This window comes from Vulpes vulpes, chromosome 1, assembly GCF_048418805.1.
Source record: "Vulpes vulpes isolate BD-2025 chromosome 1, VulVul3, whole genome shotgun sequence".
NCBI lineage: Eukaryota > Metazoa > Chordata > Mammalia > Carnivora > Canidae > Vulpes > Vulpes vulpes.
In genome coordinates, this window is record NC_132780.1 from 106,105,877 (window position 1) to 106,121,233 (window position 15,357).

A 15,357-nucleotide genomic window follows, 5' to 3' on the forward strand; every position below is an offset into this window, starting at 1 on the left:
TACTTCTATAATACTAAACAATAATATAATGTTTGAAGCAGTATAATAAAATACTGCTTCAAACATTTCCACCCTGAATGAGAACCACTAATCTATGCTATTCATTTATTTATGCTTTCATTGAACACCAAAAAAAAAAGAAGAAAAAAAAAGGAAAAGAGAAGAAAAGGAATTGAATAAGAAATTGATTCTCCCAGGAATTAAAATTAATTCAAGTATAAATATTGTTATTTGAGGGGTGTTACACTGAAATTCATTGAGTTCTGTTTTTCATTTTGCTTGTTTAGATATAATCTTATTGGTAAATCCTAACACAGACAAAAAGGAGACACAATGAGCATTACCACTTAGCCCAGTGAATGAGGAGAAACTGGCTCTTCCTCTTCATAAATTATTGTTTGAGATTAAAAGAGAAGGCTTAATTTCTCTAAGGGAAGGATTTCTAAGACTGGATGGGAGATGGCAGACAGGAAAAAGATTTCTTTGATCTCCTTCTTTATCTTTTCCCAGAGGGCATTTAGAATATTGTGCCCCTGACCATTTCCAAGCCTGTAGCATAAGTATTGTTGACTCTTTTTATTAAAAACATTTATTCATCTCTCTGAGTTGTGCGCAGAGGTTATGAGGTGGGCCTGAGGGAGAGTGACGCAGGCTGCTTATTACATGTCTGGGTTTCCTCGTGGAAGGAGGAGCCTAAATGGAGAGCCAAGTTTTCCCTCCTCCCACCATACCCTGGGATCGATCTCTCCTTCATGGCACTTTCTTCTTTGGATTTAAGTCTTGCCCTGCTGCCAAGAAAACAATTCAGGAGTGATGCCAGGCAAAGCATCTGTGTGTGTGTTTGTGTGTGTGTGTGTGTGTGTGTGTGTGTACATGCATTTGCATGTGCACATGCTATTTATTTTTTAAAAATCTAAAAAAAATCTGAATAATTTGGATATAAAAATGACTATATACATGTGTGTGTGTGTTGTTTGTTTTGTTTTCACAGACTTAGTATATTTAGTTAGCCAGTCAGGGAAGTGTGGGAGGAAGGGAAGATGTGCTTATTTTTTTCATTTTTGGCATGGACGTCACCAGCTTTGGAGTCTGCTCCAAGGACAATCCTACATAGGAAAAGTTAAGTAGACTATTACATCATTGGATTAGAATAAAAACATGTTTTCGTTTGTAATGATTCTAGCTCTGCTCAAAAATTAGTTAGAGATTGCCTCAGCTTTGCCCATGTGCTTATAAGTTTATGCATAAAGCTTATTCTATTATTGAAAGTATTACAGGTTTCCATAATATCTGCTAAAAGTATTTATTGAGAGTCATACTGCCTTTGACATAATGGGGAGGCTCTATGGTGTTATGAAACTCGAGAACATTATTGACTATTCCCAAAATGATGGTTCTCAAATTTTAGTGGGATTGAAGAGTCCAATGAAACCTAATCAGTCTCGGGAAAATACACATATGGACAATATTTTGATATAACTTCTGGGAGTTCATGATCCCTCTGAAACCCATCTATGAACTATTGCCCTGGAAAGAAAGAAGAGTCTCCATATAGGTACCACAGAGTAAGGCCCTCAGATTGACTCTTAGAAAATTTATGACCTTGATTCATTTGTTCAGAATTTATCTCAGGGTTCCCAAGATGCTGGTGTCACTGTGTGGTGACAACCGTGCCAAAGCAAACAAGGCTAAGTGGAGTCACTACCCACAAAGAGCTCTGATTACATGGAAAGGGACTGCTGGTTCAGCAGACTGCTCATGCACTGTGACTCCTATGATGCAAATGAGCACTACCTACGTCAGGAGTTTTCCTAGGGAACATGAGATCCAGGGGAGAAGCAGGGCATGTCATGGTGAAGTGGGGGAGAAAGAGGCAGAGGGAGCATATGCAAAGTCGCAAGAAGGGTCCTACAGCTGGGACATTATTAACCAAGAGTATGAGTCCAAAGATACGAAGCCGAAGTCAAAAACAAGATCAGATTAACAGGAATCTTTTAAGCCAAGCCACAGAATTTGGACCTTACTCATGAACATTTTTGAATTACTTGTTGTAGCACTCTGAACATGTAATCTCTCTCCTTTCTTATTTGTGAAATGTGAATAAAGAGTTTTTGGTGAATATGAAGTTTCATTTATTTAAAAGACATATATAATCACTTATACATAGCATTATTTTGTATATAATCTCAAAGCTATGGCATGCTGCAGTTGAAACAGACCCTAGAACTAATGTGGTGTAATGTTTTATTTTGCATACGAAATGCCTAGATTTATAGATAGCTATTAAATCTCTGAACTTGATCTATTCTAACAGGTATCCACAATTCCTGGAGTCAGTGCTTATGGAAATACAACTTCAGTACAAATAGGAAATATTTCGGGATACATTGATACTCCAGACCCACCAACAATCATCAGCTATCTACCTGGGCTTCTTTACAAATTTAGTTGTAGTTACCCACTGGAATACCTGGTTAATAATACCCAGCTTGCCTCGTAAGTTCACATTCTATCCTTGCTTTCACATTCTGTGTTTATGTTTGGGTCATGTTTTTTTTTTTTTTTTTTTTTTAATCTTCAAGAGACTTATAAAGATAGCAGGGTTTGTTGAGAATAGCCAAACTCAAAGTAATGGAAACCATATTAAGTCTTGTATTTATCATCTATCTATCTATCTATCTATCTATCTATCTATCTATCATCTATCTATCCAACATTGTTATGACCCATATCAACAGATCAGATATATATATATATATATATAATTTCCCCCCAAATTAAAGCTGGCTCAAACTGGTTGGATGTCTACCTGGGATTCTTCTCACGCCCTTCAGAATTGCCCAAGAAGCTCAGAACTGTGTACTTATGCAGTCCAGAAGAGCTGTCCTGTTTCCAGTGCATAAAACAGCTACTGCATTGTTATGTCCTGTTTGGCTTCAGTCTCTGCCATCTGCTTTCAGTGTTGGACTCTGCTGCCTCAGAATCTGAGGACTGCATGCCTTTTGCTGCAGACACAGCACAGGTGCCGATGGTTCCCAAAGAGCGGTGGCAACACTCAGAGCCAAAGAGCTTCAGATATGCGCTGAGGCCACAGCCTTTTGTTTATAGTCATGCATTCATTCATTTTTCCCAAAGTACCTACTCCAAGACAGGGCTCTATTCACATTACAACACAGTCATCTGGATTTGTCAAATAGTTTTGACAAGATGGGGTAGCTGAGTAAAAACTTTCTCTCCTCGGTGCTAGAATTTGCTTTCACAAAAGTGTAGTTATTGTTTAATCTCAGTCATGAGTGAATGTAGAGGCCACATTCTGTTTCAGTTAAAAAAAATGATCACAGCTGGTTGTGATGGCACAATGATGATAAATACCTGGGTGAAAAGCAAGGCTGGGAAAGCAAGAAAGGCTTGGAGTCAAAACAATGCAGGTGTAGAGGGAAGTGAGTCATTAGGGTGTCATGGATTAGTCTGCTCCCTCTCTTCCTCAGTAAACACATTCCTGAGATGCCGTGTACATGGAAATCCATTCATTTATTCAATAAATAGTTATCATACTTCTACTATGTGCCATGCAGTGTTCTACCAATGAACAAAGTAAAACAAAATCCCTGATCTCATGAAACGTCTAATGGGATTGATGAAAGCGTGTCTGTTTCAGATTCCAAAGCTGACGTTCTTCTTTAAAAAGTCTCATATATGTAATGCAAAATGGAAAGATGCCTTTGTAAAGAAAAAGACCGTAAAGAACAGTCTGTCTTTATTTGGTCTCTCTTGCTTTTTGATTATTTATCTGTTCAGTGATTTAAATAGTGTGCGTATTCCGGGCCTGGTTAAAAAGTATGTCAAGCTTACTCAAGAGTTTTAGTGCCTTAAACCCAACATTAATGTATAACTGAAACTTTTAATTTAGAATCTCATCAGTGCTTTCCTTTCTCTAAATCTGTTTTAGGTCCTCAGCGGCTATTTCTGTGAGAGAGAACAATGGTACATTTGTCAGCACTTTGAATCTGCTCCTTTATAATGTGAGTTGATAGGTGAAGGATGTCACGTTCTCTTGTACCGTTCTGAGGAGCCATTTATGCGGATGGATTTTATATGAAAAGCTACCAAGAGCCACATTAACCCTGTTATACTTTGGTAGCATTTATGCATCTTACTAGCAGTTTTTTATATCTTAGTGATAAATATACTAAAAACTATTACTTTCTAAAAGTTGATAAATGACTTAGATTTTATTTGTAAATGTGATTCTACATAGCTACTCCAAATGTCTATCTACATTTTTATGTATATATTTATTTGCACACATGTGTATGTAGCCATAGTCAGGGTTAAGAATTTGGAAGTAATATTTTTGTGATAAAAAGATAGGAAGAGTCCAAATGATACTTTCCTTGGTGACGAATGTGTTAATGCTTTCCATATGGGCTTTGGCTGATGATAATTCTATCACATTTGAAATAATTTGGGTCGACTACATGGTATTGTCTAAACTCTTGTCATGTAAATATCGACAGTGGCAGCAAAACGTGAAAAATACATGGATTTCTATTTATAACTCTAACATTAATCCCCCAAATGATATTTTCATGTTGATTAAAAATTTTTATTCATACATTTTAAATGCCTGATTTAAATATCAATTTTTCAATCTATCAACCAACATTTTTGTAAATTATGAATCTGATTTTTACATTATTATTCATGTCATCATGGCACTGAGTTATAATTCATGCAACTGATTTAAAAGTCAGTGCTTTATACTTTGAATATAATGAGCTATAAATATTGTAGTAGGACATTTTCCAAAGGCATTTAAAAAAATCATGTTTATAAGTGTGTAGTCTGACACCACTGAGTTCTAAACAACAAATTAAAATGTGTTGGAATGAAGATTGCCTTTCTGTCATTTCTAAACTTTCTCCTGCAAGGAGAAACTGCCAAGTTACTTGGTTCCACAATACTCAGCAAATACTTGACAATATTCATTCCCAATATGGCCAGATAGTTATTGTTTTGAGCAATATTTTTAAATTGGAAAATTCCTATCTGTTGATTTATATGTGTAAGGTCCCTGGGGTAGAATTGAGGTGACTGGTTTGGATTCAGTATTTGTTGTATTTGAGTGAAACAAAGATGATACTTCCTCATTCTAAAAAAGAAAAAAAATATATGCCCACATGGCATTGATTGACGCCTTTTTGTGTGTGTGTGTGTGAAATTAAACTATTCTACTGGAAAAGCAGAAAATAAAAATTTAGAAGTGCGGATTTGGGGAGAGCTTTGCTCTGAGGGTCTTTCCTTTATAATTAGAAATAGTATTCTCCTGTTATGAGCTAGGCATAATCCTTCAAAAACTTTCTAGAATCTTAACGCTAAATAAAAGCCTATGATTTGGTGATAACCTTAAGATTTTAATTCTATGGTAAAAAGGTAACCAATTGTTTGATATAAGACAGTAAATGAAATAGGTAGTGTCAAAACATGTCTTTTTTTTTTTTGATGTCTTGTGCTTTATATTTGATAAGATTCAACATCTTAAGAGCCCTGATGAGAATAGATTGTAAGACTATAATTCAGAAAACAGAATAAACACATCTAATTTTTACCCAGTTTGCAATAAAGGTGTCATTGATGATTGAATTAAAATTAATTGAATTTTAAAAGTTATTTACTGAACAATTATGTAATGAAATTTGACAATTTCTCCACAAAATACGTTTTAAATGAACAGACGACTTTTTAGAGCAGTTTTAGGTTTACAGAAAAACTGACCTGGATTTCCTCTATTATATACAACTTGATTTTGGTGTATATTTGTTACAATTGATGAACCTGCATTGGTATATTAACTGAAATCGATAGTTTATATTTGGTTTCACTCTTCATATACATTTTGTGGATTTTGACAAATGTCGATGACATACATCCATCATTAATGTACAAAATAGAAGATTCTCACTGCCCCCCAACTATTTTTTTAACATGATTGTAATATGGTGCCATGTTACAGGATATTACCAAACCAGTAATTTATGTAAGCCTCCAGTTTTAAAATAAATAAGTCACAAAGTGAAAAGTACAGCCTAGGGAATATAGTCAATTGTGTGGTAGTAACAAGGAAAAAAATCCTAGTAATTTACACTAGAAAAAAATGGATTTCCTTTCTTTCACTTATTGATCCAAAATCATACTTATTATAATTGTTTGGAACACTTAACATTTAGCTGTCCATATGTAATTTTATTGCAGCATTTCAGACTAAGTATTGTTTTATAACCATTAATGGTTATATCTTCCTATTTCATATGCAGAGTTTTTAATTTTTAATCCATAAGAATGATGAAAAGTTACATTATATAGCCACTATTCTCATTCTTTGGAAAGGAAAAGTTGTGCCTAATTTGGATTCATCCAATTGTTTATTTCTATGTGTTCTGGAAGCTAGTAAATATACTTAAGAAAATTTTATTTATAAAAAATGATGACTTTAATTGGCTATGTGATTTCCATGTATGTATATTATTTCAAGTTGAACTGTGGTCTTATTTTTGTGTAATATAAATGTATCAGTTTTCTTCTCTGTGGAAATGGAAAGTGAAGATGACTTTGTGAATTTGAATTATACCTAAATATTAGTGTCTTCTGAGCAAATACAGAAAGAGTAAGTCTGAAATAGTATCATAGTAATAATGTTTCTTAAAAGTTGAAGAAAAAGTCTAAAATAAATATAGTTGACTTTAGGTACAATGTTGCACTAACAAGCATAAAAAAGAAACTATACAAACCAAAGGAAAAAAAATACTTTTTAGAAGCAATTTTAGGAGGAAAAATGTGATGATTCATGACTAAACCACAGCTGAGTCACATCATTTGCAAATGACTTAGCAGTATAAAACTTGTAAAAAATTAAAAAACTCTTCTGGACACTGCTGATGCAAATATAAGATTAAAGATCTGTATATTTAATGAAGTGTGGAATATTTGGAGAAGTTTGCAAAGGGAGCTGAAAAAGATAAATAAAAATACTACCTATTAGAAATGGTTGGGGGAGCTATTACCATTTATCACAGAAATATAGAAAAAAAGTACAGCATATAATCCCTCATTTATCTGTCTTTATTTGGGAATAAAATAAAGTGCTACTTTTTCAAAAATAAAGTGTGCAAGCCATAATTTAAAAAATTCAAAATCTGTTACTTTCTTTCCAGCTTCTTAAATAGCTTACATTTTTAGAAGTTCTTTTCTTTTCCGTTTTTTTGCATTCTACATTTTTTTTCTGTTTTTTTTAAACTATTAAAGTTGCCACTTCTCAATTTCTAAACTATTGCTTTAATACTGTAAACTGGGAAGTGATATAAATAAGCTCTCTAGGACTGTTATAAAATAAGGGTAAAGAGATAGAAGTGAAGTCCCGAGACACTGTTCTATAAGTAATTGGCAAGGAATCAGGTGAAGGAACTCCATGGCATACATTTTGGCAACTTTCAGGACCCGTTGGTCTTTTTGGGGTTTTCAAATACATTTTGGTAATTTCAGATTGTCAGATAAGTGATTTGGGGCAAATGAGAGATTATCAAGAGTGTAAAGACCTACGACTCCAATGGCAAAGGGTTTAAACTAAAATAGACATAACTCAAAGAAACTATTAGCCACTAATGTAATTTAAATAAATGAGGTATTAATTTAAATAAACTCTATATCCACAATTGATTATTAAATTAAAAACTAACCACTGACTATTAACTGTTGAATGCAATTTAAATACACCGAACATTAACCATTATATATGATAAGCTATAGAAACAAAAATATTTATTCACAGAAATGAATTTGTTACTTGGGTATCGTTTAAGAACAGTTCTGCTGAGAAACTAGAGGTTTACTAGATCCTTTTTGCTGTTGATTCTGTTTATTTATGTTGATTTGCCCCCTCTTTATATGATATTATTGTTTTAAGTGGTAAATGTATTGTTTGGAAAACAATGACAGATTAATTGCTCATTTTTTTCACCATTAGGATTCAACCTACAGTCAGCAGTTAATTATCCCAAGTATAGGATTACCTTTGAAAACCAAAGTATTTGCAGCTGTACAAGCCACTAATCTGGATGGCAGGTATTTTCAAACGTCTTTTTTTGTTGTTGTTGGCTAAAACATTTTGACCACGTAAAGCCTCATGAATCATTAAGTTTGCTCATTTCATTTTTAATTTAAAAAATACTGTCATTGCCACATCATTTAGGAATGCTAGTAAATAGAAATAACAAATTGCAAAGATTAAGGGATGACAGTTATTTTGTGTCATTAATTGGAAAATAACAAGTCTTCCCATAAAGAAGGAGGGAGAATTACTGGAAGAGGGAATGGGCTGATCTTCTGGAATACCACAATGTTCTATTCTTTCATCTGAAAGATGATGAATCACATGCAATCATTTTGTGACCACTGAAGATTTGTGCACTTTACTATGTGTATGTTACTATTCAATAAAAATTTATTAAAAACAAAAGAACTCTCCCCATAATGATCTGGGCCAAAATTATTTAAAATGATCCTCAGAAACATCTCCATAAAAAAACCCTAAATCAATGAAGTTTCATATGATCAAGTTTCATATGATCACGTTTTAGATAATCCAGAATGATCAACATTGAAAGGGAATTCTAAAGCTGAGGATCCCATCCTACCCTATAATAACATTATAATGTGTACATGGTTTACTTTGGGTTTCTCACCTATTATTACATAAACTTTGTATCCTGAAGAATATTCTCCAGTATACTCTGGAAATTTAGTTCCTCCCTTTTTTTCTTCTTAGTATTGCTGTTCTTGGATCTTTAAAACTATCTTATCAAATGCAGGATTTTAAACAAAATGTTGGCATTTACTTCCCATAGACTAGTAATTTTTATAACAGCAGAGTTGGAAGGAAATAATGCATAAACCTAGGCACAGTATGTCTTGTGGAGGAAGGCTGTGTATTTGCCTCATGGTTTTCTTTTATCTAAAACAGTGTCTATCATAGACCTCCCACTTGCGCCACCACTGATCCTGGCATAATTTTCAGTGTATGATTTATGCACCAAACTCCTTGTTGTATATAGTATAATATCTTCCATCATTTGTTGGATATAGTAATTTCTGGAAACAAAAGGCTGTTGTTCATAGTGAACATAGAAGCATCTCTGTAGCTTACTTTTGGCTTTTGTTTCTTCTTATACACAATTTTTGTGTTTGTGTGATATTAACCTTAGCCCCACTTGATATAGGATGGCAGTTTGCTGCAGATTTTTAAACACCTTGAGCTTAGGAGAACATTTTAATAATCAAGAAGCCTCTGAAATAACTAATAAAAATATGATCCTATTCTATGGGGTAAGATATCTGTCAATATTTACTTCCCTTGGATTAGTAACTAATATCCAAAAGGAGGTTCTGACTCTCGGCTATGCTTGCCTCTTTCTGCAGATGGAATGTCTTAATGGATTATTGCTACACAACCCCATCAGGGAACCCAAATGATGATATTCGATATGATCTCTTCCTTAGGTAAGTCTTGTATTGATAGCAAAATCCTAGTTGTATATAGTTGAAATGAAAACTCCAGGATTGTAGGGCACTTCTATAGCTTTAAGTTTAAAGTTACATTTTGAGCTTTTAGTTCTTAAAAAGCTGGAAGAATAAAACTTGAGAAGAGTTTTCAACACAAAAATGCTGATAAAGCTATTGTTGAATGAAACTGCAAGTAAGTTAGGTCCATCAAAGATGTTTTATTCATGTTTAGGACATATGGGAATATTTCACTGTCTTAGAAAAAGCACAGTTTGGGTATTATTGGTAATCAGAGAAAGGCAGGGGGAGGTACTATTTATTCACAGCTAGACAGTCTCATCGTATGTCATGGGGAGTAAAATTAAAGTAATGGTATAGATAATTTAGACCCCAAAATGCTTTTCTTCATTTATCAGTATTTAATAAGAAAGTATGATATAAGCCTACTACTTCTTTATCAGAGCCAATAATTTCAACTTCATTCCCCAATAGACAATGATAGAGTGAATGTAATCTACATTTGGGGAAAGGGGACATTGATCATAAAAACATTCAATCATCCCAGTTTCCTTTCAGCATTTTTATCTGACAGCAGAGCAGACTTGAGAGTCAAGCAATGGCTTCTAATCATGCTTATAAAATGCAGTTGGCTCAGATCACTGCTGCTTATTGACACATGATGGGAGCAATATGATGGGAAACCAAAAGAATATGTTTTATTGCTTAATCAAGGTTAAGAGGATGGTCAGAGGCTAGGTCAAACTGACACTCTTACATCCTATTGCTGGAAGTGTTAATTTGGGCAATGTTTTGGGGAAAAAAAAGTCTGTATCAAAAGCCTTAAAATATTCCATATTCTTTGATTGAATATCCACAAGTTTGGAAGCATATTATAAAATATTTATGATTTTCTGATCTATCACTGATATTTAAAATAGTAAAACTTGAGGGCAAACTGGGTGTTCAGCAATGAGGAAATGGCTAGGTGAGTTATAGAGAACTAATGATTTGAGATCTCACACAGGCACTAGATTATATAAAGTTACTTCTAAAACAGGGAAAAATAAGACTGGTTCTGTTTTATTTCCTACCTTCTGGCTTCTTAGTATTTTTATCCTTGGTAATATGTGGTTCTTTAAATTTTAAATTAATCAAATATGAGGTGAGAGAATCAGCATATATAATTATATGTACAATGAACCTCATTTGTATAATATATGATAGAAAAGGCCTTAAGGAAATACATCAGCAGGCTCACAGTGGTATTTATGCATGGTAGGATTGTGAATCATTTTGTTTTGATGTTTTTCTTATTTTCCAAAATTGCTATAATGACCACATACTGATAATCTGGAATATGATTGTCAGACTTCTAGTATGACTGTGGCTTAGGGTTGAATTTCTTTAGTGTTCTTGTCAGAACTATAGAGAGTGAAGTGAGTAGCTAAATGAGTTTCTCAAATGTCAGTTGCAATGAAAGTAGGGGAAAAAGAAAACTGAGAAATCCCCAAATATGTGTTTGTGTTGATAAAAATAATTAAGATCAAGACCAAATGGTGCAGAGGGAGGTCTGTAGGAAGCAGTGTGGGGAGAGGTGGCAGGAGAAGCAGGGAAGAAAAGTCAATGTTGAGGGGTTGGGGTAGTAGCAGATTTCATAAACAGCCAAGAGAAATGCACACCCAGAAGGAGAGGGTACCACTCTGAGTGGGAGTTGTTAGGAACAGAGCTGAAACCCAACAAGCCAACAGCCCTGGAGAATGTGGAGAATGAAGGGATAGAGAATGACCAGAGCCTCAGAAGTGGTAGATCTCAGAAAGTGCCAGGAAAAGTGTACCTTCTAAAAAGTGAAGGATTCACCTAGGAAGATAAGAGCCATGGTTGAATAGGCTTGTGAATGAAGCTGAGGAACATGGAGCTGATAGTAGAACTCTTGATATCTTAGGTTCAGAGAGGCAGGGAAAACTCAACTACACAATTATGGTGCATTCAATGGAAACTTGTCCTTGTAAAACAAAGGCGGGAGAACGTCGAGTTGAGGAAATCCTTGAGGAAAGTCCTTACTGCTCCACATTGCCCAAAGAGTCCCCAGAAAAATGACATGTCTAGGGAAATCCAACCTTTCAAATGTGAATGGTAAGCAATGAAGATACTGCTTGCTATATTCCAATGTACTACACAAAAAATGTAAAAAAAAAAAAAAAAGCTGAGAAAAAAGAATTTTAAGGATAAACTCACTAGAAAAGGTTGCGTGAAAAACATAAGATTTGCAATTAGACATTACAACATTAATTTTTTTATTACAAAGTAACCATAAAGCAACAAAAGCAAATTTAAACAAGTGGGATTATATCAAACTGAAATCTTCTGCACAGCGAAGAAAATCATCAACAAAATGAAAAGGCAATCTACTGAATAGGAAAACCAAGAAAGAGTCTGGAATTCTAGTCCTATTTGGCAGTAATGACACAGCATCTCTCCTTCCATGATGAAGTGTTGGCAAAGGAAGTCAGCTAAAATATAAGGTTTATGTAAGATTCTGAGTCTCATAAGATAATTGTCCAAAACATCCTATCTTATGAGAGGCCAATATCTAAAAAATATAAAGGGAAGTCTGGATGACTCATTTGGCTAAATGTCTTATTCTTGATTTCAGCTCAGGTCATGATCTCAGGATCATGAGATTGAACCCCATGTTGGACTCCATGCTCAGTGGGGAGTCTGCTTGAGATTCTCTCTGTCTCCTTCTCCCTCACCTCTCAAATAAATAAATACATTTTCAAAAAAATATAAAGAACTCCTATAACTCAACAGAAAAAAAAAACCCTCATTCAAGAATGGGCAGAAGACATGAATAGGTATTTTCCAAAGAAGACATAGAGATGGCCAACTGGTACCTGAAAAGATGTTCAACACCATCAATTACCAAGGAAATGCAAATTAATACTATAATAGAGATAGCACCTCACACCTCTTAGAATGGGTACATCAAAAAGATAAGAAGTAGCAAGGGTTGGTGAGGATGTAGAGTAAAGGAAATACTTAGGCACTGTTGGTGGGATTGGAAATTGTATAGCCACCATGGAAAACACTATGGGGTTTCCTCAAAAAATTAAAAATAGGCAGGACACCTGGGTGGCTCAGCCACCTAAGTGTCTGCCTTCAGCTCAGGTCACAATCCCAGGGTTCTGGAATCAAGCCCCTCTTTGTGCTCCCTGCTTCCTGTTTCTCCCTCTCCCTTTGCCCCTCCCTCCCACTCATTCTTGCTCTTGCTCTCTCTCTTGAATAAATGAATAAAATCTTAAAAAAAAAATAGAATCACCATTTGATCCAGCAGTTCCACTACTGGGTACTTATGCAAGAAAATGAAAACCCTAACTCAAAAAGATATATGGACCTCCATGTTCATTGCAGCATTATTTACAATAGCCAAAGCATGGAAACAACCTAGTGTCTACTGATGGATGAATGGATAAAGAAATTGTGAACGGATATCACATGGGGGAAAAACCTCTCATAGATATCGTAGATACAGAGAACAGATTAGTGGTTGCCAGATATGGGACTTGGGGGTGAGAGATATGGATGAAGGTCAAAAGGTGGGGAAAAAAATTAAAACAGGGAAAACAGAGAAGGACAAGAAGAGAAGGAGAAAAAGAGCAAGGAGGCAAGGAAAAAATTGTCGAGATGACAATTTGTGGTGAGTTCCTTGGGTGTTCTTTTTGTTTCATATATCCTAGACTTAGAACTGAAGAAGTCAGTAACTCAGAAATATTAGTGGGCACAGATATAAATGAATGAATAGGTGATAAACCTGTCCAAATGAATGAATGAGTGAATGATGATAAAGCCTGTCCTCTCAAGCCAAAAGACTAGGAAAGGAACAGCCTAGTAAGCAGAAAACTTGCACAATAATTGTACTACTCTTAGTCTAACACCACAAAATGGACTGTGGTTTCATCTCCAACCCGGCCAGCAAAGGCTGAGTGGAGAGCCAAATTTCCACAGTTGTCTGGCCTTAACAAGGCATCCCAATCTCCCCTATAGGATAATTTCAGAGAAGCTGAGTAGGGATTCTGTACTTCTATTCTCACAAGGCAATAATGAAATACCCTTACTTTAGTCTCATGTCAAAGAAGTCCCAGTGGAGAGTCAGGACTATTCTTACTGCCCCACAGAAACAAGGCCATAGTCCTTGGGGCGTTGCTGAAGGCCACTCCTACCTTGGCTAATCAGCCAGATATTAGTAGATGCCTAATGGGGAGTAGAAACTCTCACCCTACCATCAACAAGATTCCCAATCCTTGGGTCCAGAAACGCCAAGAAAGATTCTGGTATTCTAGTCCTATTTGGCAGTAATGACATAGCATCTCTCCTTCCATGATGAAGTATTGGCAAAGGAAGTCAGCTAAAATATAAGGTTTATGTAAGATTCTGAGTCTCATAAGATAATTGTCCAGATGTCCTAGGTTCAGTAAAAATCACCTGTCATAACAACAATCAGGAAGATCTCAAGATGATTAGGAAAAGGACAAAAATAAGTGTGACAGAGTTTAGAATTATCTAAAAAAAAAAAGATTTTAAAGCAGTCATTATTGAAAGTTTTAACAGGCAATAGCAAACGTGCTTTTAATAAATGGAAAAATAGGAAGCCTTGACAATGAAATGGGAAGTCTCTGAATGGAAAAGGAAGACATAGGAAGAAAAAAATGAGAAATTTAGTACTTAAAAATACAATAATCAAGAAAACTAAATATGCAATTACCCTACAGTCTAGCAATTGCATTCCTGGACATTTTTCTCAGTGATAAGGAGGCTTATATAAGGGACTCACACAAAAAATGTATACATAAATATTAATGACAACTTTATTTGCAATAGCCAACTTTTAGCTATTTGCAATAGCCAAAAACTGGAAAAAAATGGATATTCTTTAATAGATAAGTAATTAAACTAACTGCAGTATATCTATAGCATGAAATACTACTCCTAAATAAAAATTAATGGATTATTGATTTCTATAACATAGATGCATCTCCAGATAATTACACTGAGTAGAAAAAAATCAAATCCCCAAAGGTTACATATTGCATGATTCCATTTATATAACACTTTGAAAAGATGAAATTTTATTAGAAAATTCTAATGTATAAATGAAGTTTTCTTAAAAAAACATAGTGATGGTGGGTGGTGCCTGGGTGGTTCAGTCAATTAAGTGTCCAACTCTTGATTTGGGCTCAGGTCATGATCTCAGGGTTGTGGGATGGAGCCCCGCATCTGTCCCCACACCCAGTGGGGAGTCTGCTTGAGATTTTCTACCTCTCCCTCTGTCCCTTCCCCTACTTGTGCACTCTCTCTCTCTCTCTCTCTCAAAAAAAAAAAAAAAGTAAACAAACAAACAAACTTTAAAAAAAATCATAGTGATGGTGATAGAATTATAAGAATTCAGGTAAGAAAGGATAGGACAATAAAAGAGAAGGCTATAAAAATGAGTAAAGGGAAATGGATGGAACTAGAAAACAATGTGCTACAGAAAAATTTCTATAAGACAGAAGGAAGACATAATTAGGTGTTCCAGGGGGAATAGACACAGCAGAAAGCACAGTATGGGACAGAGCAAATAAAACTAGGCAATGCAAATAAAAAGAAACAAATATAAAGGAAAAGATAAAAAGGATTAGAGTAGGAAAAATAGAAAAAGAAGGTAGGCCAAGGGAATCCAATACAGACATAAAGGATGCCCTGGATGAAATCAAAGGTTTTGTCAAATGGAAATGAGGAGAACTATAAAAAAAGACATAATCA

The 15,357-nt window shown here is 34.8% G+C and overlaps 1 protein-coding gene across 2 annotated transcripts in view; it reads left to right on the top strand.

Annotated features, from left to right (window-relative positions):
• The window catches only part of ZPLD1 (zona pellucida like domain containing 1), a 74,145-nt gene that overhangs the window by 46,902 nt on the left and 11,886 nt on the right, over positions 1 to 15,357 (top strand). For both annotated transcript variants that reach the window (XM_072722292.1, XM_025989992.2), the window contains exons 5-8: positions 2,315 to 2,496; positions 3,950 to 4,022; positions 8,021 to 8,118; positions 9,472 to 9,552. In XM_072722292.1, the coding sequence (XP_072578393.1) occupies positions 2,315 to 2,496; positions 3,950 to 4,022; positions 8,021 to 8,118; positions 9,472 to 9,552 (434 nt within the window). The remainder of the gene's footprint in view (positions 1 to 2,314; positions 2,497 to 3,949; positions 4,023 to 8,020; positions 8,119 to 9,471; positions 9,553 to 15,357) is intronic.